The sequence below is a fragment of the Blastocystis hominis genome, assembly GCF_000151665.1.
Source record: "Blastocystis hominis, Singapore isolate B (sub-type 7) whole genome shotgun sequence assembly, scaffold_4".
NCBI lineage: Eukaryota > Bigyra > Opalinata > Blastocystidae > Blastocystis > Blastocystis hominis.
In genome coordinates this window covers 77,999-105,501 of record NW_013171849.1, presented here as the reverse complement: position 1 = coordinate 105,501, position 27,503 = coordinate 77,999, and the positions used below count along the sequence as shown (strand labels likewise).

The 27,503-nt window shown below is 34.9% G+C and overlaps 10 protein-coding genes; 6 read left to right on the top strand and 4 right to left on the bottom strand.

The window, feature by feature from the left end:
- Positions 1–624: 624 nt before the first annotated feature.
- GSBLH_T00006689001 (uncharacterized protein) lies at positions 625–837 on the bottom strand (the record flags this gene model as incomplete). The annotated part of the gene is made up of 1 exon (XM_013042436.1): positions 625–837. One exon carries the CDS (start codon positions 835–837, stop codon positions 625–627), a length of 213 nt encoding a protein of 70 aa, XP_012897890.1.
- A 1,009-nt stretch (positions 838–1,846) lies between these two features.
- On the top strand, positions 1,847–2,816 carry GSBLH_T00007147001 (uncharacterized protein; the record flags this gene model as incomplete). Its single annotated transcript, XM_013042435.1, has 3 exons — positions 1,847–2,118; positions 2,148–2,460; positions 2,490–2,816. The coding sequence occupies 3 exons, from the start codon at positions 1,847–1,849 to the stop codon at positions 2,814–2,816; spliced, it is 912 nt and encodes a 303-aa protein (XP_012897889.1).
- Position 2,817: 1 nt separating this feature from the next.
- GSBLH_T00006688001 (uncharacterized protein) lies at positions 2,818–3,306 on the top strand (the record flags this gene model as incomplete). The annotated part of the gene is made up of 2 exons (XM_013042434.1): positions 2,818–3,092; positions 3,123–3,306. The coding sequence occupies 2 exons, from the start codon at positions 2,818–2,820 to the stop codon at positions 3,304–3,306; spliced, it is 459 nt and encodes a 152-aa protein (XP_012897888.1).
- Positions 3,307–3,364: 58 nt separating this feature from the next.
- On the bottom strand, positions 3,365–5,170 carry GSBLH_T00003657001 (uncharacterized protein; the record flags this gene model as incomplete). Its single annotated transcript, XM_013042433.1, has 1 exon — positions 3,365–5,170. One exon carries the CDS (start codon positions 5,168–5,170, stop codon positions 3,365–3,367), a length of 1,806 nt encoding a protein of 601 aa, XP_012897887.1.
- Positions 5,171–5,233: 63 nt separating this feature from the next.
- GSBLH_T00003656001 (uncharacterized protein) lies at positions 5,234–5,561 on the bottom strand (the record flags this gene model as incomplete). The annotated part of the gene is made up of 2 exons (XM_013042432.1): positions 5,234–5,340; positions 5,372–5,561. The coding sequence occupies 2 exons, from the start codon at positions 5,559–5,561 to the stop codon at positions 5,234–5,236; spliced, it is 297 nt and encodes a 98-aa protein (XP_012897886.1).
- A 6,493-nt stretch (positions 5,562–12,054) lies between these two features.
- GSBLH_T00003655001 (uncharacterized protein) lies at positions 12,055–12,330 on the bottom strand (the record flags this gene model as incomplete). Its single annotated transcript, XM_013042431.1, has 1 exon — positions 12,055–12,330. The coding sequence occupies one exon, from the start codon at positions 12,328–12,330 to the stop codon at positions 12,055–12,057; it is 276 nt and encodes a 91-aa protein (XP_012897885.1).
- Positions 12,331–12,563: 233 nt separating this feature from the next.
- Positions 12,564–13,726, top strand: GSBLH_T00003653001 (uncharacterized protein; the record flags this gene model as incomplete). XM_013042430.1 has 4 exons in its annotated part: positions 12,564–12,688; positions 12,724–12,801; positions 12,835–13,150; positions 13,188–13,726. The coding sequence occupies exons 1-4, from the start codon at positions 12,590–12,592 to the stop codon at positions 13,724–13,726; spliced, it is 1,032 nt and encodes a 343-aa protein (XP_012897884.1). The 5' UTR covers positions 12,564–12,589.
- An 8,814-nt stretch (positions 13,727–22,540) lies between these two features.
- Positions 22,541–22,624, top strand: GSBLH_T00003651001 (uncharacterized protein; the record flags this gene model as incomplete). Its single annotated transcript, XM_013042429.1, has 1 exon — positions 22,541–22,624. The coding sequence occupies one exon, from the start codon at positions 22,541–22,543 to the stop codon at positions 22,622–22,624; it is 84 nt and encodes a 27-aa protein (XP_012897883.1).
- Positions 22,625–23,279: 655 nt separating this feature from the next.
- On the top strand, positions 23,280–23,604 carry GSBLH_T00003649001 (uncharacterized protein; the record flags this gene model as incomplete). XM_013042428.1 has 1 exon in its annotated part: positions 23,280–23,604. One exon carries the CDS (start codon positions 23,280–23,282, stop codon positions 23,538–23,540), a length of 261 nt encoding a protein of 86 aa, XP_012897882.1. The 3' UTR covers positions 23,541–23,604.
- Positions 23,605–25,815: 2,211 nt separating this feature from the next.
- On the top strand, positions 25,816–27,145 carry GSBLH_T00003648001 (uncharacterized protein; the record flags this gene model as incomplete). The annotated part of the gene is made up of 2 exons (XM_013042427.1): positions 25,816–26,041; positions 26,073–27,145. 2 exons carry the CDS (start codon positions 25,816–25,818, stop codon positions 27,143–27,145), a joined length of 1,299 nt encoding a protein of 432 aa, XP_012897881.1.
- Between the last annotated feature and the right edge of the window lie 358 nt (positions 27,146–27,503).

Sequence of the window (27,503 nt, the reverse complement as noted above, 5' to 3'; positions counted from 1 at the left end):
TGATCCTGGCCACGGAGGGAGAATAGATAGACATATTGGGTGCTGTATCATTTACACTCAGATCCGACATAAGGGGCGAAGATGCCACACGAACACTCTTCTGTTTTGTCTCGGACCTCGAACGAGAGCTTTTACGTTGATCTCGAGAAGGATTGACCAAGGACTGAATTACAGACAAAAAGGAAGAACCCGAAATTGAGTCCGAATACGACTGGCGCTTCACAATTTCACTCTGGATTTCACGTAGCAGACACTTCAGAGATTCATACCGACTGGTAAACTAGAAAATATGAGAATCAGACAAGCAGCAAAAAGCAGTCAAATTACCTGTTGTGGATCCACCTTGTCTACCCAACTGGCAGCATTACAGTTACAATCCCAGTACGCAAATACAAAAAACTAATAGTTCATAATCGTGTCACATTGCCATAGTCCAATAAACTATTCTATCCATCTCGTCATTTCTATAATAGCAAATATCAGCATGTGTATCTATCAGAATAACACCACACAGAAAACCAGGTTTGGATTTGTTGCTTGCAACCCTTTTGATTGATTATAAATTGCAATTCTATTTCATTCACCCAGCATTCTCATTCAAATCATATCCAATCAGTGTTAGACTCAATTCGAAACATATTCAGTAGTACAGATCGTCACACTTGGATCGCTCGCACCCAGAGTCTCACCAAGAACCAACACATTCTCTTCACCTTCACCCTTCAACCAGTCTTTCGGAATGTGATAATATCCCTGAGTGTATTCTCCATTTCCGTCCTTGATCATCCAATAGCGATCAATATTATGTCCATTTGCATAAGCCTGACCTTGATTCATGTCCTCTCCTTGAAATAATGTTTACCGCATCAAGTCTATCCTGAATCATACAATATTACTAAAAAAAACAAAGATAGAAAACAATAATGTATAAAAGCAAAAGGAAGGTCCCACCGAGATTTGAACTCGGATTGCAGGATTCAGAGTCCTGAGTGCTAACCATTACACCATGGGACCACACAGGAAGTTTCTGATAGCTATAGATATTGATTGGACTCTCTTTACAATCCATTCCGTTCTATTCTAGAATTCTATTATCTTTGTTATGAAAGCCGAGCCAATTCCTGATACTTGGACATCTGTAACATATTCGGTTTCTTCACGTATGATTGAAACCTACATATTTTCTCTAGGTGCTTCTATCTTTCTGGATTATATATCTATAAATATTGATAATGCGAGTGGATTACCCTACATCTGTAAAGTGTATAAGAAGTACCACGTATTTTCCTATTTTAATGTAGTGATTGGAAAGAACTAAAGGACATTGTCATGGGTGATATAGTCTATTCGATCAATGGTTCGGTTCATCGCCCTTTTCTTATTTAGGAACTTATTTTTCGAACACGAGCGATATTGAGCATCAAGACCAGCTTTTGAGAAGTATTTTGAATAACGAAGGAAAACGGTTCGAAGTCAACTTGATTAGTAGAGATCGTTTCATGTTTAGATAACTATTGCATTATCTATTGTAGTGAGAGCGGTATTCCAAGAATTGAGCAAATCATTTTACCCGATCGTTTTTCTACGATTGAAATTAAAAAGTTTGATCACAGCGATTTCACATACATTTCTTCTATTTCTGCGTATCTCCTCTTTCGTCTCTTTGATTCCTAGTTCCTATTTTTCTGCACTCGCTGGATCTGTGTTACTTGCAGTGAACAACGAAATTGTGATTAACAAAACCTACGACTCGATCGTTTACCTGATACAAAAAGTAACCCTCGATTCCCTTCTTTGTTCATATTAGAACATTCCGCCATTGGTTCTATTAATCGCCTGCCCCTACATGCAGAGCCCCGTGTCTCCCCAAGAAATCCGCGACTACATGAGCAACAACGACATTCTCACCGTGAACTCTTCTTCCTTCCAAAACCACCAAAGCAGCCAGTCCGCTCCTTCGATCCCTCGCGTCCTTCCGGAGTATGGCATCCTTCCCTGCGAAGATCTGAGCGACTCCTTCGAGAACCAGCACAACTACACGCTGCAGCCCTACGCTGTGGATAGCTACATGTTTCCCCAGAGCCAGGGCTACGCGATTTTGGAGAAGCAGTGGATTCAGTAGGGATGGAAGCGAGCGTTCATGCTAGATCCAACGCACAGCGATGGGAGAAGCACACCCTTGCTTGGAAGGAGTTTCTGCAAAATCTTGGCGGCACGGCGAAGCTGAGTTTCAGCTGGTCGCGACAGTCTGGGAAGAAATGGACGCAGTCGCTCACGTCGATGAATCGTCAGCGAAACACGCTGCGAATGCTGATGCATGGAGGCGTGCCGAACGAATATCGAGCCGATGTTTGGTATCGGCTGAGCGGCGGAAGCGAGTTGAAGGCTCGTTCTCCGAACTCGTATCAGCAGTTGTATCAGTCACAACTGGATTCGCGAATTCGAAACCAGATCGACCAGGTTTGCGTGTTTTGCGTGTTTGTTGGTAGGATGTGAAGCGAACGTTCCCTACGCACTCTCTCTTCGCGAAACGTGTGGTGGGAGAAGAGAAAGCGGGAGAGACTCGCCTGGAAGAAGCCCCCTATGTGGCTTCGCTTCGGCGGATTCTGCTGGCGAGCTCGGTGGTTTGCGAAGACTTCACATACTGCCAAGGAATGAATCTGCTGGCTGCCCTTCTGTTGGTCGTGATTCTTGACGAGGAAACAACGTTCTGGACGTTTGTTGGTCTTCTGCAGTATTCATTTCCACCGCATTATTTCGATGAAACGCTGAGCGGAGCGAGGATTGATGCAGTTTTGCTCGATTTGGATGGATGATATGCAGGAGCTGTTCTCTGAGTTCGCACGCGAGGAGTTTCCGGAGCTGGTTTCGCGCTTGGAGTCGTTTGATGAGCACATTCTGTCGATTTCTCTCTCATGGTTTATGCATTGGTTCATTCACACGCTGCCGATGATGACGGTGGTGCGCGTCTGGGATGTGATTTTCATCGAGGGAGACAAGGCGCTGATGCGTTTAGCGCTGGCTTTGGTTGCGATCAACCAGGAGAATCTGATGAGCGTGGAGGACGACAGTGATTTAGCGGTGATGTTTCGGTAGGGGTGAGAGAGAAGTGTGAGATCTAGTCAAATCGGGATGCTGCAGTTTAATGCAGATGAACTTATCAAAACGGCGTATCCTCCCAAAGGGTTGATTTTCTCTGGCCGTCGTATTCTCAAAGTCAACCATTCTGTACTAAATAACTTGCGTCAGACAAAGAGAGAGAAATATGATAAGAAAAGCAAGGATATTGAGAGCGATGATGAATGAAATCTGTTTGAGTTTTGAACAAACAAGAACCAGCCACATCACATCACGTTAAACTGGATTAATTCGAAACATATTCAGTAGTACAGATAGTCACACTTGGATCGCTCGCACCCAGAGTCTCACCAAGAACCAACACATTCTCTTCACCTTCACCCTTCAACCAGTCTTTCGGAATGTGATAAAATCCCTGAGTGTATTCTCCATTTCCGTCCTTGATCATCCAATAGCGACCAATATTATGTCCATTTGCATAAGCCTGACCTCGGTTCATTCCCTCAGGACGAAGCAACACCTCAATTCCTCGCTTGAGTCCTTGAGGAGTCTTGAACGTGGATCGATACCAAGCCAGATTATCCGCATTCTCAACATCCGACTTCCATGTTACCGTCTTCATTCCCTCATCAGTGAAAACTTGCTTGGCTTCTCCAACCAATCCCGGATAGTGCTTCCATTCCTGGTTGAAGATGTCGTTACCACAAAGCTTAATCCATCCGCAAATTCCCTTCAGACGAGACGATGCCCAAGAAGGATCGAGATTCGAATCCATTCCATTCGATACTCCCAGGGATTCAGAGAGCAAAACAAGCTTATGCTTTCCCTTTCCACTCTTCATGTTGATGTTCATGGTGTGCCATCCATCGTGGTGCGTGTGCTCATCATCGCTGCCGACGAAATGATCGTCCACATACGCCACAAAAGCGTTCGCGTCGGTTCCTCCGATCGACAGTGTGCATTCGTCCTGAGGGAACTCCACTTCTGTCTCATAGTACAAAAACTCGGTCAGATCGCGAGTCATGTTCAGCTGCTCGTTCGCCTTCGGACTTACGACAACACGCGGGGCTTCTTGCGAGAGCGTTGACACTGGTTCATTCCAGTACTCAAACTCCAACTTCTCTTCGCAATGATATACACGATGCTTGTTCACAGGCTTCACGTTGTTCGTTTCAAACAGTACATTATCGTACTCATCCAGCACAATCATCGACCAGGCAGGCAGCTCGTACACGATATCGCGATAGATCACCTTATCGGCCGAGCCCTTGCTGTTCTCGACAAACGACACCAATCGATCGCCATATCTGTACTCGAACGCATTGCAGTTATCACAGTTCAGGTGCTTCTGGTTGTTCACCTGCGCCTTGTCATTCAGCAGAACCTCCGCAATATTCGCCAACATGCGGTGCATTTTCGCGGTGTGCGAGTGTTTCGGCTCATTCGGAAGAGTATCCGAGTGAATCATCACTCCGTTCGTGTACCAATTCGTCATTCCATTACCCGCCCACTTTCCGTAATGGTTTCCTCCGAACCACATGTAATAGTTGTGATACGAGCCTCCACGGTCCATGAATTTCAGCACGTTAAACGTGTAATCCTCCGCAGAACGAGCATCCCAGCCCTCGTAGTCGTCTCTCTCCGCGCTTGCAGCTCCATGAATCTGGAACCAGCCCTCGTTTTCAGTCCAGCAGCCAGGCTGATCCACCAAGATGCGGCCACTCTGTCCATGAGACTCAAGATAGCTTGAGCAATCATTTCCATTACAAGCATTGATTGTCTTCTCAGAGGTATCTCCGTTGCACATCATCCAAGGAACGTTCAACTCCAAAGACTCAGCAAACTCTCCACACCAGTCGATGTACTCCCTCGCTCCACCCCAGAGCTCGTTTTCGATCTGAGAGAAGATGATAGGACCGCCGCGATCAGCAAAGAAGTCACGCGTGTAATCCGTAAGCACCTTCATCCAGTCACCCATCTCCTTCTTCCAAACATCGTTGTTCGCACGAAGACGGACACCGTCAAGATAGTTCACCCACACTGGAATACCTCCATTGTCCCATTCCGCACACACATAAGGTCCAATTCGCATGTTCACAAAGAGGCCGCGATCTGCGCACTTCTGGAGGAACAGTCGAATATCAGCAATTCCTTCTCAATTGTACTGACCTTTCACCGGCTCATGCAGATTCCAGAAAGTGTAAATCTGAATCAGATTCAGTCCATCCTCTACAGCCTGATCGAGAATCGTGTCCCACATCTCTGTATGTAACAAGAAGAAAAGAAAACAAACCTGGAGTAGCTCTTGGATAGTGGACAGATCCAGCCAAGAAAATACTTCTCTTTCCATCGAGGAAGAAGGATCGTTCGTCGTAGGTGACCTTATAGGGTTTACCTCTGAAATCGGTGTAGGCAAGGAATCCCGGTTTTCCTGTAACCTGGATCGAAGTTGCAATAGCAAGAAGCAAGATATGTTGGAGCATACGAAAAAGATTATGAGAGGAGAGCACGATGTACAACACGATTGAGAGGAGCTGCGTTTATTTTAGAAAAAATACTTGACTATTTGTGTTTCTATCAAGTGAGATTCCGACGTGAGATCCTCGAATTGTGTTGCGCTATTTCGAAAGTGTGTAATTAAAATGAAGGACTATGATACCGACACGTGCTGTATGGAAGGAATGGAGTAGGGGAAATCGAACCCATGTTTCTCTCAAGGCGATTCGCAAAGGTACAAGGAATTAGCGATTCAGTAAGAAATATGGAATAGGGTACAGCGTGTATAATAGAACAGTAGTAATGAAATCATTATACGGAAACAATGAGCATTAAGAGTAGAAATCTCGCTGTTTACGATGCTGTAGTAGCTTCCAGTGTAATAATACGGAATAGTAGCGTATGAGGGATATGAACGATTGGTAACTCTATGACTAAATGAGTTAGGTATTGGAAATGTGGAGGACAGGAAATCACAAAAACAGTATTTAGTCCGAAAAGATAGAAACAAGGATTATGTTACGATCCTATCGATTTCTATGAATGTGGGATATCAACACACATAAAAGTAGTAGATTTTGATGGATTTCGAGTAATGATTTGCTGAGTGGTAGCAACCGTATTGAAGCTATGCAAAACAGATATAGTTCTTCTTTTAGATAGCATTTATTACAATAATTATCCAAACACGACAATACAGAAATCAGCTCCATAATCAACCTTTCCATCTATAAATATTCTTTCTACATATGTCAGTACATATTACTACACAATAATAATGCTCTGTGAGGTATATACAATAGGCTAGGTCCAACAGATGTATACCAACAATGTTTTTTTTCACCGCATCCTGAAAATATATAATATTTCCAACAATGTGTTTTTATTTTCAATGCACGTTTGAATTGGTTTTTGGAGTCATTCGTTTGGTAAGTACCAGTTTCTATTGTTGTTGAAATGCTCAAATTGAAAGAATATGCAGTTCTATATCGCTTGATAACCATGAAACATAAATATGATTTGAGACAGTGCTACCGTTCCTTATTTGCGTTGTTGATCGAACATGATATTCCACATATAGACATATGACAATAAAGTATATGCGTGGTGAATTCCGTGTCAATGATGAGTTAAGTTCTTTGATGCTATACGTTCTCTCTCTATTTGGTGGAAACATCAAAGCACCCAGACAATACTTTTTTCTAATTCATGTTGTTTTTTCCAGAAATTCTTCTAATATTTACATCAAAAGTTGTTTTTTCTTTCTTTGTTCACACATTATCTATGTTACAGTATTGCATAATACTGATTATTGATTAGTCTATAGTGCATTATTCTTTAATGATATATTAGTAATATTATCTATCACTATCATAATATATATATAGCTAAAAGTCATATACACTCATACAATATCATAAACTATTTTCAATGTATTATTAATTAATGAAGGCATATTACTATGAATCAATTCATGGTTGCGGGTAATACAAAGCCAATATCTGCATTCTTCACAAGGAAATGTATTTTTATATATTCTTGTGTCGTTTATTATGGCTGCAATATCAATTAAAGTGACGTTTGATTGATTCTTATCTTCAACATAATACACAGATAGGCAAAACAACATATATAATGCAACTTTCCATCAACTTTAAGTCTTTATTATTTGTCTGCATATTATTATCCGCAATAATAATTACAATATTCACGAATATTGACCAATGATTAATATACAAATATATACAAAAATCAATATTTTACAAATAAATTCAGCATTGTCTACCTAATTAAAATGTATTATTGAATTGTTCTCCCCCACAAAACTCAAAACTCTAAAGACTATTATTTATCAGTCTCCCTTTGATTATGTTATTTATGGACAACTCTTGAATAATAAAACATCTATTCGCATTAAGATATTGATGATAAATATATACTAAAAATAATAGTGACAATCCCTACGTGTGAGTAACCTTTAAGCATATAACAGCCAAAAAAGTCATTCTTTACGCGTCAATTGCTACTTCCATAATTTTAGAATACAATTGGATTTAATGTAATGTGATTAGAATAAAAAAATGTAATAACCAAAAACTCTTGAATAACTTTGACCAATACGTTTTCAATCATTTTAATCAACGTCCGATTTCTTTTTGCTATTAAGCTGAAGTTAATAGTTTGAAGACAGGAAAAAAGAAGGTACAATAGTTTTGTAAGATAATCTAATCGTTTACAGTTTTCCCTTATGTGAATCTTACTATTGTATTATCGATGATTCCTTGTTAAAACTTATTGATTGTGAAAAACTCAAGAAAAATATACTCTACTGACATCGCTATTTCTTAAAGTTACACAGTATTTTGATGAGGGTGATAATAAACAAATAAGCATCAAAACTACATTATTCAATCAAACTCAATATATTAATACCGAATGCAATCATCATCTTCATATGTTAATGTAATCGCTGGATTACCAGAGAGTGCACATCCAGCAAATGCAAATGTACTGTCTTTTGTCATGATACACGATTTACTTTCACCCAATATGTACAGATCTGCCACTGCTGTATATGTAGCTAAAGAAACACTGTCTAAATTCATCACTTGAGTATCTGAGAATAGAGCTTTCTCATTCACAAAACTCACATTTCGATTCCTCAGATTCTGTTTCAGATAGTTCTTTGCATACATCGAATCAGAAGCAATATATATGTTATTTGTTTTAGAGCATGACTCTATACAACGAACTGCTACAGAAAGAGATTTCATTGATAACCATTGCTGTTCCAAGGGAAAGTCTGAAAGACTTCCACCCATTCTCAGTTGAATCGCATCAAATGGTTGCGTGTCGACGATTGGATATCTCACTCTCATGATCTGCTTTGTCAGGTCAGTGATTTGCATAACGTTTCTCAAAAATTCTCCATAACAATAGTATTGCCGCAGATAGGATGAAATGTTTTTCTGATAGCTCACTATTCCGTTGTACTGAAGAATATCATGATATCCCACAGAGTCGATCACAAACTTCAGTAGAAGTGAATTTCCGATTACTGCTGTTATTCTTGTTGGGAATATAGGATCAACCTTTCCTGTTTTGATTGCATTGCTTGTGTATCGCAAATCTTGTATTTTGAACTTTCCAAAAGGTTTAGGAACTAGTAAGTAACTGTAGTGAAGCAGATAGTTAATATCTATACAATCAACGATTTTCTAGACGATACCTTCATCAGGAACATAAACAATCTGTCCAGTATAGTTCTGCCGAATGTTCCACACTTTATGCCATGATGCAGAATAAGGAACTAGGTCTCAACAACAGATTTGAATGTACTGATAATAGGGATTCTGTGTCTAATTGAAAGAAAATACAATCCACTGAACAGCTGCAAACGATTTCCCAAGCCCTTATAATTGGGCAATAGAATCAATCGCTGGTTTGATCTCACTCTATGCAATAATAAAGAGCAATCATGAATAATACAATGACTTTAACTCAGCAGACTGTATTTGATTAATATGTATTGGCGATATTCCCTTACCTCTAACTCTATCCCTACTTGATAATTCATAAACATCGAACTATTACCCAAATTTGTTTATGATTCCAGGCAGTGAATCTCGAATCTTAGCTCCATTAATTAGCTGATGGGTCTGGTTTGTATTGAGCATGGTTATTACATTGATATCTGTAGTTATATTGCTATTCCAATCTGCTGGTCGAACTAACTGCCCATTGTTTCCCAAAACACTTGTAGAGTGCACTTTGATTCCATTATCACTTTGCCGAACTAATGGTACATTATACTGTTGACTTTGATTTCCAGAACGTCTACATCGAATAAACAGAGTGATTTGATACCTAAGTGATAATAGGAGTGTATGGCTAGCATTGATTGAATAGTTACATAAACTATTGAGGAAAATGTTCGTTGATGACAGTTGTGACCTACATAGAATAATCTCTCAGAGACTTACAGCAAGTAACTTGCAATTACAATCAATATTAACTGCACCATACGAAAACCAAATTACCAAGTAACTATAATATCTCCTAATTCCCAGTATTTCTTGTTTTCCAATAATCGTATTCTACTAGTAGTTGTATTATTATTATGCAGGTATTTTACAGTATCAATAGTTTATTCTTTCTCTATTATTATATCATTTCCCTATATTCTCTATTGTTATCTATCAACTGTTCTATATTTACTATCATTATTATTTATTGATTAAAGCTCGTTAAAATCCAAAACTAATGTACCTCGTTTTTCAACAAATTGGATATCTACAAAGTACTATTCGTATCATTGCGTGTGTATTATATCATATTACAATATGATCACATTGGTAAGTCTTTTTCAAAGAGTATTGTAGTACTCTGATTTGTTGTTCACAAATATAGTATAGAAATCCTAGTCTCATAATTACTATTTTGCATTGTCCTTTCCCAATTTGGCTTCATTACAGTTCTTTTAAGCTATCACTTTTTAAACATACTTGTTTCGTCCATGGAATTATCACTGGTGGTTTCCCTGTGATAGCACATCCAGCATAAGCAAATGTGCTATCTTCCGTCATTATGCATTGCTGGCTATTTCCCAGAATATAAATATCAGCCACAGCAGAATAGGTAGCGATAAAAACACCTTCCATGTTATTCAGTTGACTATCGGAAAACAAAGACTTCTCATTGACAAAAGTCACATTCTTTTCTTGTAATTTCTCTTTCATGAATAGTTTGGCCTTTATGGAATCAGAGGCTACATAAATATCCTTTGACTTGCAATAGGTTCCAACACATCGAATGGCAACATTCAATGACTCCATGGTAAGATAATGATTAGGCATGGGAACATCCGATAGTCGTCCTCCCATTCTCAGCTGAATTGCATCATAGGGTTGTTCAAAAACGATCGGATACCGTACCTTCATCATTTCCTTTGTCAGATCGGTAATCTGCATAATGTCTCGTAAAAACTCTCCATAACAATAGTAAACCTTCAAATGGGATGACATATTTCTTTGGAAACTAGTAATTCCACTGGCTAATAGAATCGAATGATACGGTTTAGAATCGAGAATGAATCGAAGAATATGCGAATATCCGATAATCGTTGTAATGCCTGTAGGTAATCCAATTTGCTCATCGCCCGTCATGATAAAGTCCTTGATTCTTTGCAAATCTGTTCTGATATGATCACCATAAGCCTTCACAACGATTAGATAGCTAAAATGAAATAGATACTTCAAGTCTATTCAACTAAATGATTATTCACTTATCGATACCTTCATCATCAGCAAAGACAACTTGCTGAGGGAAGAATTGCTTGATAGTCCAAAACTTATGCCACAAGGCAGAATGAGGGACTAGAATCATTAAAAGAAAACAAGGCACAGTCCTACTCACAATAGAGCAGTTATGTCGAATAGATATGAAATACAAACCACAGAAAAGCTGTAATCGATTTCCTAAACCTTTGGTATTTGGGAGAAGGAACAGTTTTCGTTTGGAACGAACCCTATTATTTGACTCCACAATAACGAAATTAACAATTCACGTAACTCTTCGGACTTAATCATGGAAGGATCTAATCGTTCGGTACTTTTGCCAATCAGCATATCACTACAAAACATGAATCAACCATTTCCTACCCATATCTGTTCTTTCCAATTCCAGGAAGCTTATCTGAAATACCATGACCTGCTTTCACTTGATGATTCTTTGTTACATTTAGGACCAATTCTAAATCATTGGAATGATTCCTGTGATTCGATTCGTTTTGATTGTTATTTTCAATCTTTGTAGAAATTGGCACACTGACAGTAGAATTGACACGAATAGTAGAAACAGAACTATTGCTCGTCTTCTATAATGTTATCAACATACCTAGACTAATACAATAGAACTGTTGATATCTAGTATTACTCTAAACAATAATAGCAATAGTTAGTACATACCTTTTAGTTGAAATATCACTTCTATGAATAGGTACATATTCGAAAGATGAAGAATAAGTCGATAGAGAAACATATATCAATTGTACTCTACAATTTACCAATTTATACGATATTGAACACTAAATAGATTGAAACAAACAATAATTGAAACATAGGACACACAGAATGGTAATAGTAAACTTAATATGATACAGGTGAGTTGTGTATGAATCTATACTTGATCCTCTTTCCTTATTCTTTGTCGTTTGAGTGAATGGATTGATTCCATTGCAAAAACTGTAATGAATACTAAATCTGAATGGGTAGCCAAACATACCATTTTTGATTTGTTTAGCATTATTCAAATAGATGGGAATGTAGTTCTATGCAATACGATACGATACAAATGGAACACATATCAAATCCCATAGTCGTCAAGAATAGAAATGGGAAAACAAAGTCAGTAATCTATCACGTTCTGTGTCTATACACTCTGTCTAGCCAACAATAATCTATATATCTTTTTATCGATAATTTACATCATTTCATCATTAAGAGATATCCTCACTTTTAAGGTATTCTTTAGTTTCATTGCAATTACTACTACTATAATATGTATTAATAAATGGGGCAATGTCACATTTTCCAGCTTGTAGATTCTAAACTTTCGAGTTGTTTCAAACATGCAATTTGTGAGATATCGAATTAATGAATAGTACAAAATGAATGAATTTTGTACATTAATAGAGAATCGTAATTTGACACTTCCATTACTCTTCACAACAGCACTCATCATTTGATTTATCAACATTTTAGTTCATTTCTGGATTGTATAGTACCAAGTGTATCGCTCTTACATGCTTAACCGACTCTTTGTCCAAAATCGCTTCATTAGATGACAAACACTCTACATCCTATTTTCCATAGTACAAGTATGCATATTTCATATCCACATCTCAATATTGATAATATCTTCCATGGAATCAAGCAAAAATAGTGTATTTTTCGTGGAGTAGTTTGGTTCATTATATTTTGGTTTTTGCATAATATATATATGTATTTTATTTGAAATGATAGTATTTCTGATCCTTGCAGTCTTAGGGGAGCTTTCTATTCTGTTACACACTACTCATCCAAACTGGAGTTTGGAATCAATTCATGTCTTAAAAGTAAGTTCTCCACTCAATTCTTTCATATTCCATAGCAAATACAATTACCATCTCACAAAGTCTTGTCTCATCATTCGAAAACTATTACCACAACGTTACCAACAGTTGCTCCTGTATTCTTTGCTCTCTCATCCTATTATAACTAGTATATTGATTTTCAACCTCTTGATAAGCGATATGGAAAGAAAAACGTATATGTGCAAAAGCTAATGAAGATACCCTCTCTCAAGCATTTCAGCAATGAAAAGAAGTGTTTTCAACAGCTCGTTCCATATTATCTCAACCCATTTGCGAGCTCAGCTTGTCATAATGCCAGTGATTTGTTTGATTTCTTCAAGCACAACAAAGAGAATCTATTTTTCGATTGCCATGATTCACATCCATACTCACATTGCCAGCAATTCTATGTCGTTACATATGATACAATGAAAGATGAATGTTCGTCCTTCAAAAGAAAGCCATGTATGATTTATGAAAGTTGCTCTCTCTTACATACTAGATAATCCCAAGGATTATGATGATGTCACTCTAATTACAATCTTAACGTTAGTTCGGAAAGATCGATTGCCCTATTTGATGAAGAGATGGAAACATCGAATCAATATGGTAATCTTCGTTACAGAGAATGAGATTGATGAGTTAAGAGAGGTGATCGATTCATACAAGTCCTATAAACGAATCACCTTTATACTCTACATTGTGAAGTCTAGGATCGGCTCGCGTTATCAAAGCATTTATTATCATGGAAAGAAACCGGTTTATCGAAACAATACAATCTTTCCTATCAATGTTTTGAGGGACTTAGCGATCGAGTTCATTGATACAACTCATTACTTTGTGAGTGATATCGATGTATTTTCATCCGATACTCTATATTCGACACTCCAGATTCATAATCAAACACTGAAGGATCCGAAAGCCGTATTGTTGCTAAAGTCATTCCTAATGAATGAAAAAGAAGTGAATCACAAGAATTGTTATGAAAAAGGATTGTGTGAGAATATGTATATGATTTGTGTGGATTGTTGTAATGGTTAGTTGGGATATGGTTCCTCATACAAAATCGGAATTGAAGCGAGTGTATATGCATAGTGTTGTACCTCATCCTACAGGTCGACATGTAGTTCTATATAAATTCTGAACCACACATAGAGAATTGTAAATGTAGATAAAATGCTTGCCGAGAATAAGAACATTCTTTACCGATACAATGCTGACCATGAAATGGAACCCTATTCCATAATCAAACGTTCAATGGATAATCCCATATTCCATCCCTATTTCATTGATTATGGATATAACAAGGAAGAACTATTGAATCGGATGATATCTCAACGTATTTGATTGTGATTTGTCCTATTTTGTAGATTATCACTTTTATGTCTTAGCCAACGAATTTTGCATTGAAATACCTCACAAACGAACCAAGATATCAAAGGACTATAAACGAGGCACTTACATGTGGCAGCTTGCTCAGATAATAAGAAAGACGTATGGAATAAAGCTAGTGTGGAGTGTTTTGCACTAATCAGATTATAATTGAACTACAAAGATACTACAGACAATAACCACATATTGGTTCAAAATATTGTGGTCATAATAATATGGATAAAGAATGAAAGGAGTATGAGCATGATAAGGAAGGAATATCAAATTGGGCTCAATGATCAATGGATTCTTAGTGTATTACATTAATTATGTAGCTTTCGATAAGAGGCGTACATTTACTATATTATTGTGCCAAAGTTGAAATTAGAAAATAGTTCTATTGATAAAAATGGAATTTTAGTCAATCCTATTATTATGGGCAAAAGTTCTAGAAATGAGTTATTATTGATTCTATACAATAGCTTGAGTTTAACCAAAGCTTGTATATTTCATTCACTCACTCATTCCAATAAGAATACAAGCTTCTAAATTACAATCTAAATATACCACAATATATATATATATGTCCAAGGAAATTGTACAGAAAAACGTCACAATATGTGAAAAAACGATGGTATAGTATTTTGAATATCATTGAAGCACAGAGCATAATATAGCACATAGTGTGATTTCTACTCTATTTTTGAGAATATCAATCAGATTTAGTATTTGCTATTTTTCTTATATTGTGTCAATGAAGCACACTTGTTCATATTATTTACATATGATTTTCAATGCAAGCAACTAGTTTTGCTTGTATTTTGAGCTATTGTCTTCATTCCCTTCTTTTGAGTGTGAATGTGGATTGATGGAAATATCTACTTCCATTTTAAAAGAGAATTGGTTCATATGATACTCCCACATCAACATCATTTTCGAAACTACTAAAAATGTACTGAGATTTTTAGAACTGTTAGAACCATATTAGAAATGACTATTCAACTATGAATAAATTAAATGAAGCTATCCTATGAAGAATAAAATGGTAAAATCGAAAAATCAATACCAATAATCCTATTTTTTGTTCAAACCAAATAAGAATGACTCTGTGACTTTTAAGAACTATTTAAAAATAATAAGGATACTATTTTCTTTACATATAAAATGGTGATAATGCTATAAAGCGTAATCCAGAACTCATGTACCAAACCTATGACTAATATCGAAAAATCAATACATTACAATATTAGGACAAAAGTAATATTCAGCACTATTTAATATATGATACAAAAATAGTACTATTCATAAGAATAATGTATTGAATCAAATGTTCAAGGATTTTCGCTTTAATATAAAAAAAAAGCAATTTCATTCTGATGTATTGGCTGATTGTATAACATAGCAGAAATGATTGCAATACATATTTACATAAATACAAATCATCATAAGTGTGGAATAAGCTTGTCACGATGATGATGGCAAAAACAAAAGCAAAAAATTCTTTTTGTATTTTATATCGATTCTCCAAGGGGTGTGATACATTTCCAATAAGTCATTATAAACAATAAAAATATATAAGCATGCTATTTTGATAAAATAATCGATAGCTTTTTCCAAAACTTGCCTCGTGAATATTTTCACTACCAGACCTCTTTTAAACAATTAAAAATTATATTCTTGTTACTTGAAAGGAATTGCACCTTTTCTAAGTTAAGCCTTTTTTCGAGCAAATGTGTATATGGATGCAGTTGAATGACTTTCTAATAATTTATTTGTGTACATAATCATATATAGTTTCTTATTTAATTATGAAAAAAATATTTCGCCAAGTATTGACAGAGAAAAATAGAGTTTTGAGAAAAATGGATCCAAAACACGTGGACAAATATTGAGAATTTGAGTCACGTGATTCATATAACATGCTATTTTTCACTTTTATAATTCTGATAGCTTAGTATTGAGTTATCTATGATGTTAAGTTTGATTATTAATAGTTTAGGAATATATATAAAATAGAATCATAATTTTATATCACCGCATCACAAGAATCGCTGGTTCTATTGTATAAATTGTTATTTGTGACTCATCATGATGAAGGCTATTTATTATTTATATTCGATATACATGAAAGCAACAAAAGCAGTGTAGAGAAACAAACAATTATATATTGGAAAAGACACGTGCACAGAATTATTAAAAACGATCCACATGAAATATTCACACATAATTCTTTCACAAAAATACTATATATTGTATTATTTATATATTTACTTTAGTAAAAACTTGTTTCTCCAAAACAATTCAACGATTCATTCCAACTAGTGGGCATCACTCTATTTACTTGTATTTTTTGAAACAACTTATTCCATTGCATTTTGTTGTGGTTGATAATATGTTGACGATACTTCAAATTGCATTCATACACATGAGAATAATTCGTTGTTTTCATCAACTCAACTAAGTGCGAGATATTGTTGAAAATAATTGAGCATGGAGTATAGTTATGATATGAAAGCCGGAGATCCTTCCTATTGTGGAAAGAGATTTCAGGAACCTCCTCGACATCCTAATTCAAAACACTTGTATTCACCTGAGGATTCTTCAAAAGAGGCTACTGAATATTGGCTTCAATATGCTTCCTATTAATCTTATTTTGAACGATAAATGATGGTGAAGGCACAAACATTGGAATAGCAGTAGTAATCAAATCTGCGAGATAATAGGATAAAACAGCATATGGAAATACAATCACTGCCTTAAATGAATTGATATCAGAATATGTGAACCTTCCTTTTATTTTTTCTCGAATATGGACAACAGGACAATTGAAATATGACGATTTACAAGCCTTCGATATTGTTGCTTTGTAACGTTTATAAAATGGATTTCTTTTAAAAGGAGCATACAAATATTCATTGTATTTCGGTGAATAAGATGTAGGCGGGGAATACATGAGTACTGTAGACGCAATTATATAGTCCACATTCTTTCCAGAATAATAGTTGATGTATTCTGCATCATACTTTCCTGCAGCCATTACAATAATAGGAGCTTTAGGCTTATTGAACATCCATTTTATAAGGCTTTTCGAATCACTTGAAGAACATCGTTTGATGAGAAAACGGTGAGCAGGCATGAATATAACTGTTTTGTTAAATGCTAAATAGTTTTGACATTCCGATGGATAGAGCATACAAATGATAGCATCAACACGTTTAAACAGAATATCGTTACGAAATATTGACCAGAGGCGTTGAACAGACTTCATATTATATGCAAAGAGTTTTGATGTTTTACATAGTTGTCGAGAAGCAAAAATGATTCTTGATTTATTCTTTGTACCACTCAATCGCAAATATTGTTTTTCACTGAGAGTCTTCGAACGAAGACCAGTATAAATAGGCAAAGCACCCTTATTATTATAGAAATAGATTGAATGACCTTGTGAAGTCAGAGAAATGGCAAGATCTGTCATCGTGCCATCATGAACATCAGGTGAAAAGAATAGAAGAGACTTTGATTCATATGGCTGATTCTTTTTTGTTGGAATAGTCACATTGTTATTGGAAGTGATAGAGTGTAGAACAGAATCATTTACAGTTTTTGCATGGCTTCCTTTTCTAGTATATAGCATTGATGTAGTTGGATTTGTTATATTATCCATACTATCATCTAAGAATATAGTAACATGTACCAATATTGTTTTCTAGGTATATATACATATTATAGAATTAGCATTTTACAAATAATGGAATAAAGCCAACAATTATTATTTCCAAAATGTAAAAATTCAGGATTACTTTCTTAATTCGAAGTATGCATAAACGTATTTAAAATTAGTTATATTATTGACTTTCTGTTTTTACAAATATAAATACTGTCGCTTCATTTATGATTCATACCTCATTGAATTGTGTAAAATAGTAAAAATCAAACAAAGCTATTTAATAATGATAATACCCTATTTTTAGTTTATTGCTATTTATGGAATGAAAAATAGTGTAGAGAGAAAGGAAAGTCTATATGACTAATTATTCATATTTCCTATTGTGATTTTTGAATAATGAAAAGTCCTCATAAAATAAGCATTTTTAAGAAGAGCTGTGAAGGGAATAATAAATAATTACTACATCCTAGGTAAATTGTACACTAAACTCAAGTTATTTTACTAATGATATGCTCAGTACATATGTTATTTTTACTTGTGTTTTAGGAAATAATAACAGAAAAGAATTTATATTAACACCTTTTTTATAATCTTCAGCATTATACATATCATTTGGTTTATAATTACATTTTTCTGCAAAAGATGAATTACGTTTACTAGTAAAGTATTGTTCTCCAAATAACACTATACTAAGTTCCTAATGTGAAAATAATAGTAATAATAGGAAAATAGGAAAGAATATACTACTACAAATATGATTTGGAGATACATGGACACAAATAATATATATTCTATTAATGACAAACCTTTTATTTCTTGGGCCATAACACAGACAAAAAGATACGCCACAAATTATTTAGATATATATTCAAAGTCTATACAAGTAAGGTAAACCAAATGCTAATACACTGCATAAAAATGAAAAAGTAATGATTACAATCTGATATTAGAATTTTTATTGTCCTTTTATTAATTATATATTCTATAAGTGTACCATCAATTTTACATCTTTATGTACCTTAAAGGCTAATGTATCATATAGTAAAAATCATAAATTACAAGCCAAAATTGAAATTTCATTTTTCTAAGTATGGCGCATGTGATAATAGATAATACAGTATTTTCTTAAATAACAACTACAATATGAAGAAGAATATCAATATATGCCTATCTACGTATTTTTAGTACCATTATATTATTTTATATGTAAATTAATATTGGATGGAAAAATGTACACACTCAAATAACCGCTTGATTCATACTTAGAATATCTATATGAAATACCAATAAAGTCTAAAAGATATTTTTACACACTAAAATTGCATATAGATGTGATTCATTCCAATGAACAACTTTAAGTCTTTTCGAATATTCAGTAGTATGTACATGAGTATAGAGATATATACAAAAATAATATAGGATAATAAAGCTCAAATTTCACTTCAATAACAATTTTGAAATGAAAATACCAAAATTCACTATATGCAAAAAACACATTTTGTATCATATTTTATTGAAAACGCATTTTATGGTATAGAATACTTGCATAAAATGCTTCTCTATATATTCTGGGTTAGAGAAATAAATTTAGAACAGTTTCACTTAGATATTATAATAAAAAATAAATACAACATAAATTGAGGACTAAAATTAAAAATGATATATATTTGCGTCAAATTGTTATTATATGTAAAAAAAACTACTGTATGCAGTAAATAGAGACTAAAATAATCATTGCACTGGGAAAAAATTAACACTCCTTCATTTCTCCTAGAAATTTCCAAATAAGAAAGAAAAATAAAATATTGTTTTTCACAAGTTGTATGTATAAATAGCAGGAATCAGGAAATGAGTATCAATAATATATAAGGCATTTTTACGAATTTATATAGACTGTGCAACACAATATAATTATAACTCAAGTAAAATTAATGTAGAATGAAAAACTAAGATGATAAATAGCAGCTATTTTTTACTAATTTCAAGTACATGATAATGACTAAAAGGATTTTCCATTTTCAAAAATTTGAATGTTTCCATATATACTTTTTGTTACCACTATATATATATATATATAAATATCTATCCATATATGTGAAAATTCATATTTTTAAATGATAACATAAATATATGTATATGGCTATTTGGAAGAATAGTATTAATTACGATGTATTTCTATACTTTTCATTTTTCTTCATTTATTAGTTTGCATGTTTTTTCTTTTATGTCAATAAGTCTATACGTATAAATAGAGATATTATACTTATATATATATATATATATATAATAATTGTATCGACAATGAAATACACTAAAGAAAATAATAGAAATTGAAAAATAAAAGCCAATATTATATATAATATTGAGTAATATTAAGTATAATATATATTATATATTTTAACATATATTAACATATAATATATATATAATATATATGTTAATATATGTTAATATATATATTATATATATATATATATATATAAATTAATTTTCTATATGATTTCTTTTTTTTTCAATACATATTTACAGTAAATATATATATATTTACATTTATTATTTGCTTTTCATTTAATAACTATTTCGTAATTGTGCTTTTGTAATATTTTGCCATATAGAAAAATAATAGCATATGTTAGTAATAAATACAAACACTAAATGTTGTATGCTGTAATTTGCAATAATGCCAAAATAAAGTAAATAGAGAATTATGATATTATATGTATTATATGTATTATGAAAAGTTATAAGAAGAATAATTATTATTCTTTCATTCCGATATACTAAAAACCTTACACTAAAAATATAGAGTGATATCTAGTAGTTACAAACACCTATATAGCTGTTAATCTATTTTCGAAAAATAGGCATTCTATCATAAAAGTTGAAACACTCATAGTAATTTCCAGCAGAGAGAACAAAAAGAAAATATGGAATTATATATTCTACACTATATTTTTAGAAGTATTTTTTGAGTTCTAATTAATTTATGAATCATAGTGATTTGTAATTTCGCATTTGGTCATCACACCATTTTGTACTAATTTATGTGTGTTTTACAATATATCTTTTTTAGAATAGTAAAAAAGAGAAGTCAAGCCAATAGCACACTCGTCAAATAAAATATATATTGTGTGAGTACACTACAATCATTATTATTACTTATCACATGCTATAAGTAAATTGAAATCCAACTTATCTCAATAAAAAAGCAATTAGGATATATTACTTGATCATGCATATATCATTTTAAACACTCTGTTCTTCTGTAGGAAAATTAGTTATATTATAGAACCATCAAGTCTAGATTAATATTATCTATTTTGTTTATATTTACTTCTTTATGTCAGTAATATTCTTTCTATTTCAATTAATCTCTGAAAGAAAATGACAAAGAAATACTGTCTATTAAGAAATCTATTAGTACTAACTCAAAAACGAATGGAATAACAACAAGCATATCATAATATTATACCAATATTTATCAAAGCAATGTTTGCAATTCTACGTTAGTCTATCCTAAATATGCTCATTCTACTCAGTGCTATCCTCATTTGTATATATTAATTTATATTTGATGATTATAGACACATCCAATCTCTGTTTGTCTACAAATCGTTTCCTAATCCGTGACCACCAATTATGGAACGAGGGATTGTTTATTACTTGTATACTCAAAACAGATGTGGTGAAAATCCAAGATATCTAAAGGAGGTGTAAAGGAATAGTGCAGCTGTTAAGGCAAAAGATCCTAATGCCAAAATTGCTGTAGTTACTAACTGTGACATTGTTGCATCAACTGCATAGCTAATTGATGTGATTGTCCCAGTTCATAATGAAGATGTGGTGCAAACCATTAAAAAGCAATGGCTCACTCATGTGTTGTACAATGCTTATCTTCCATTCAATTATTCTTTTATCACGGATACTCATGTTTATCCTTGTGATAATAAGTCCTATACAGATATTATTGATCTATTCAAAAAACCAAGATTGATATATCGTTTTCTTGTAGAGTGAACCGTGGACCTTATCCTTCTGGAGGAGCCGTATTATCAAAATAGGGAAAAGGAAGTCATGAATTTTGGATAAGAACCTATAAACTCCAAGCACGAAAACACATTTTTGATGATCAAAGTCCGATGCATTCAACCATGAAAGAGTACCGAAACAAATTGTTTTCATTTAGATGGTTGAGTAGTAACTTTTTTTATGCTTCCCATGGAATTACTGAAAAGGGAGTATTTTCAGGTCCTACTCGTTGTTACAGGAGTTCAGTAATTGTGACAGGTCCTTTACGATGGATTCATGGAAGTCCAGATGAATGTGAAATAATGAATGGAAAAGATAGAGAACTAATAAATAAACCTAGAGCATGGTTTATTAAGGGAAAATGTAACACAACAGCCAAAGGAATCAAAGTTATAACATCAAGTGCAGAAATGAAGAAAGCCGTTTATCCTTATGAAGCACCCAAAGTTGATTGGGATGTAGATTACAATGAGAAACCAAGAACAGATTTATTTTGGGAATATTGGCGTGTTTGTTTCAATTCATAATTTCGAATATCATACTATCATTATTAGATCGATTGGTTTGCTATATCCTGAATACATCAATAGAAAGAGCATGATTGTCGAAATTAGAAAAAATGGAAAAGGAAGATTTCCATAGTTGTAGAATACATCTATATTGAGCGATTCCATTTTGAGATACAATTCTTCGAGAATTTCAAGTTGCAGTCGCTGTTCTCTTAAATCACATGAAAAGTGCTTAGCAGCTTCCTGGAATTTTCTTGTATTTCCTCTTGCTGTAAATCTATGGAATTATCTCTTAGAATATGTACATCATATGATGTCATTTCGATTATACTTGTGAATGCTACTACCCTACTGAAACTCTAAAGATCTGGTATAGAATGCTATGACCTCAGTTTTGTTGTTGATTCTATATATTATGTTGATGAATAGTTGATCTCTGATTCTCCCAGCTATTTCATTGACGATTCATACTATGTCTTCGGTATTTTGCTCGCTTCTATCTCTAATATCCAGACTAAGGCTAAGGACTCTGCTAACTCTATGAACCCCATCTTTGCTGCTACTCCCAAGAACTTCCGCATTGGAGGAGATGTTCTGGTACGATAGCGTTCCGTTCGGCCTAATTTCATAGCCTAAGAAGGATCTCTCCCGATTTTTGAAATAGTCTCGTTACGTGATCATCCAGAGACAGCGTAAGATTCTGAGCCAGCGTCTGAAGGTTCCTCCCACCGTGAATTAGTTCAGCCATGTGTTGGACAAGAACCAGGCTGCTGAGGTGTTCCGTCTGATGAACAAGTACGCTCCTGAGACGGAGGCCGAGAAGAAGGCTCGTCTGGAGGCTGCTGCCAAGGCGAAGGCTGAGGGCAAGCCCGTGGAGGAGAAGCGTGCTCTGGTTGTGAAGTACGGTCTGGACAACGTGACGAAGCTGGTGGAGCGCAAGAAGGCCAAGCTGGTTCTGATTGCCAACGACGTGGATCCCCTGGAGCTGGTGATGTGGCTGCCCGCTCTGTGCCACAAGATGGGCGTTGCGTACGCGATCGTGAGCGGCAAGGGCCGTCTGGGCGCTCTGGTGCACCAGAAGACCGCTACTTGCGTGTGTCTGACGGGAGTGAACCCTGAAGACGAGGCGGCGCTGAACTCGCTGCAGGAGAGCTTCACCACCAAGTACGCCGAGAACAAGAAGTGGGGTGGCGGTATCATGGGACTGAAGACTCAGCGCAAGCTGAGCATTCGTGCCGCTGCCATTGCTGCTGAGAAGGCCAAGAGAGCTTCTCTCTAAGCTGATTGTGAGGCTACATGAAGAAAGAAAGGAAGAAAGGAAGGGTGGAATCGTCATTGGTGAAGTTTTTGTTTGTTCGAATACTGTGTGTGTGGATGGGTGTTTGGTGAAATGTTGAGATAGAATGAAACCATTGGCAAGGATTTCTTTGACCAAGTGTGTATTGAACTACGTTGAAGCAATCGACAATGATTTCAGAAAATAGAATCATCAATATCATTCATTCATTCTGTGAAGAATCATTTATTCTTTCACTCCTAATCAAATCAAATCATTCCATTTCTTTCTATTTCATCAAATCATCACACACATCATTCATTTACTTATTAACAAACAAGTCACTCCAACTGGGCTAATGTATTCAACGAATATTGATATCTCCAAACTACAACTCATTCCTCCTCTCCAAAACTTACTATAACTGTGATTTCTTCTCTCATTCTCGATGATACCAATCAGTTTCTCACACCTCTTCTCAGTATCTTCACTCTTCCCCATATTCACACACACTTCTTCCAATTTCAACTGAATCCGATCCCATCGACTCTTGAACAACGAACAATTCTTCATACACACAAAACACAACTCCACATTGTTTGTATCTACATTCCTCCGAAAATATACCTTGTAGCAATCATCGAAAGCCACACAGCATCGTAAAACAATCTGCGATATTTTCTCTTGAACAATCAGTAAATGATTCCTTGTCGTTAATATGTACGCATTGCCTAAACAATACACCGAAATACAGTCTTCCATCTTCTACACGAGTCAACAACTCACGTCCTTTGCTGTAAATCTCATCAAAAGGCTACAATGAATCAAATCCAATTCAAATTCTTACCATTACAATGCCTTCAATCGCTACATTGGGAGGTTTGGCTCGCGTTTTGTTGACTTGTTCACCATCAAGATAATGTCGCATTGTTTGGAGATCGAAGAGAACCATTTGCAGAGGACGCGAAACCATTCCGATCATTCCTATCATATACCATATCAATGTTGAATTCTGATTCCACAGCCTTCCAAACAAGGAATAGCGCTTTTTCGATTTGATGTAGGGACTTTGCAGTGTGATTTCTCCATGGAGCGTGTGTGGAATCGCTAAAACGTTCACTTGTTGGAAGAATATGTAGAGCCAACTTGTGAAACCCATCATTGCATCGATTCCAGACAGAGATATATTCACGATCTGTGCATCGATGTACTCGCTCACATAGGAAAGCATGCGAACAAGTGACAATGTGCAATTGGATAAAGCGGTAATCACATTCTCTCCCAACGTTTTGATGTTTTGATAGAAGGAAGAAACGAATCGATAGAGATTGCCAGGTGTTTTGCTCTCCAAACCGATAAAGAAGACTGAACAGCAAGGACTTGCGATAGGTGGACAATAGCTGAGAAAGCACATAGCTGATTCGTCGAGGATATCGTTCATCAATACTTCTGATCTGTGGGAAAACACACTTCAAATCCTGGATAGTAAAATAGTCGTAACTCGAGGACATAGACTGAGATCCCAAAGCCAGAGAGATTGACAGATTGACAGGTGAAATCTTTAAGGATTCGATGCGAGTATGTCTCGATTCTTCGTATAGCTGAACTTACGATAATGGCTTTGAAATCATTGCAGACAGCGGGGTGGGAGGATTGTGGGTCGGAATATCTTGTTCAGCGTGATGAATCATCCATTTCACATAGGAAGGAAGAGATCGGACGGTGGAGGGTAACTGCAGCTGTTTTCTACCGACTCTTTCGGGGTTATCGACGGTATTCCAACTCTGATAGAGCTGTAAACAGGTGATCAGCAAATTGCTCTCGATACAAACATGAACAGCGAGGAGATGAAGATTGATCGATCGATCGACGACAATAGCTTGCAGTTGCCGAACTCCCTCATCTATATTATACACAAAAAAGGAAATCCATACGACAGCACATCATTATAGTACTTTATTGTATTTGCTGATACTAACGTAATAATAATAATAACAAGACTAATTTAGAATAATATGGAAATTGTTCTGTAACATTTGCTTACGAATAGTTTTCGCTGTACAAGTAAATGCCAACAACTAGTTTCATCTTTGTATCTTACTCATTCGTATGATAATGTACAAGTAATATGACTCAATACTATTTTACTAAAACGATATTTTGGTTGTTAGTCATACTTACAAATGCCCAAATAGTACAAGCCTAGAATGAATCAAATGCATAAAGTATTATGCATTCATAGCATAACATCAAATGGCATTATAGATCATAACAAGATATGTTAAATAGTTCAAATTCTTTTTTACAAGAAGGTAGCATGAATATTATATTTTATGCACTTTCCTTCTGCTCATTCTTTGTATATATGTACATACTTTCCATTATAAGACAAAGTCAAGAAGCAAAAGAAGTAAATGGCTCGACAGTACAAACACTGTTTGTAGTAAATGATGTTGTTTCCTACCCTGTAAAGCTGCCAAGATTTGGATGCTGTTCCAAAAATCGTAGTGCATTGCCATTCTTATGATTGTATAGAATATGACTATGACGATATTGAGTATCCTGTTCCTTTCAATCAATTAGTATCAGACGTTTCAACACACTACGAGAACTATGGAATTGCCAATAAATCATTACCATTTCTTCTAACTGGAGATATTCCTACCTATCATTTACACACTTCAGATGTATTGATGATGACAGGTGCATCAGATAATCATGGTTATGGTTCCTTTAATTGTCTTTATTCTATGGTTTTGGCAGATCCATATGCCTCATATATGTATATTGATTTAGGTTTATCACCTGAATTGAAGGAGAAGTTGTTTGCTCATTTCGAAACAATTCATGAGATTCAAAAGAAAATGAAATCCACTGGGTTTATCGCATATCGCAAATTCAATTGGAGTTCTTTTCCCAAATGGATGAATCTGTTTGAGAACAAGGATCAGCGTGGTGGTTATACTTGGAAAGTGGTGTCCTACATGGATGCTTTGTTTTCGTGGAAAGCAATAACATTTTGGATTGATGGAGGAAGTCTTATCCGAGATGGAATCAGCAGAGAAGTGACAAATGCTCGTCTTGAAGGAATCTATTCTCCTGTATCTGGTGGTGGTGCAGGAAAATGGACACATATTACTACGATCAAGTTTTTAGAGCAAAACCATTTTATTGATTCATATGATCCAAAATGGAGAATGGGTTGTGGAGGTCATTTGATTACTGATTGGTCCAATAAAACTGTCATAAACAGAGTGATAATACCATATCAACAATGTGCTTATACACAGAGGTGCATATCTCCACGAGGATCGAATATGACAAATCATAGGCAAGACCAAGCTGTTCTATCAGCATTGGTGAACAATATTGGCACTATCAAATCAATGGATGCAAAATACCAGGCACTACCAGCATTACGCCAAGAACGAGGAAACAATGAAAAGTTTTGTACGAAGATTCTAAACAACTATTTAATCAGCATACAAAATACATATCAAATAAAGATCGAAAATAGATATTACAAAACCACCAATATTTCGTATACACCTATAAACTATAAATTTGTATCTCGTCCAGTAGATGAAGAATGGGTACCACAAAGCTAGAGGTTTGGCATTGTTTGTTGGTAATTAAGAAAAACAAAAAAAATAAGAAATAAGTAGCGTTTATTTTACAGAATATTATATATTATGTCACTTTATGAAATGAATTATCATACATAAGAGCATATTGTAAGTACTATGCCTAAGATATTTTTCCTGGAATAATAATTAATAGTCATTTTTACAATAATCGTTTTGCTATAAGGTCTTTATAGGTATTATAATAAGGAATACACATAAAAACGATAAGGAGGTTATTTCTTTCATTGGAAATATACAAAATAGACGTTTATGAGAACATATAATATTATATTAACTCTCTTAAGTCAAAATACTGAGAGTACTATATTTGTATTTGCAA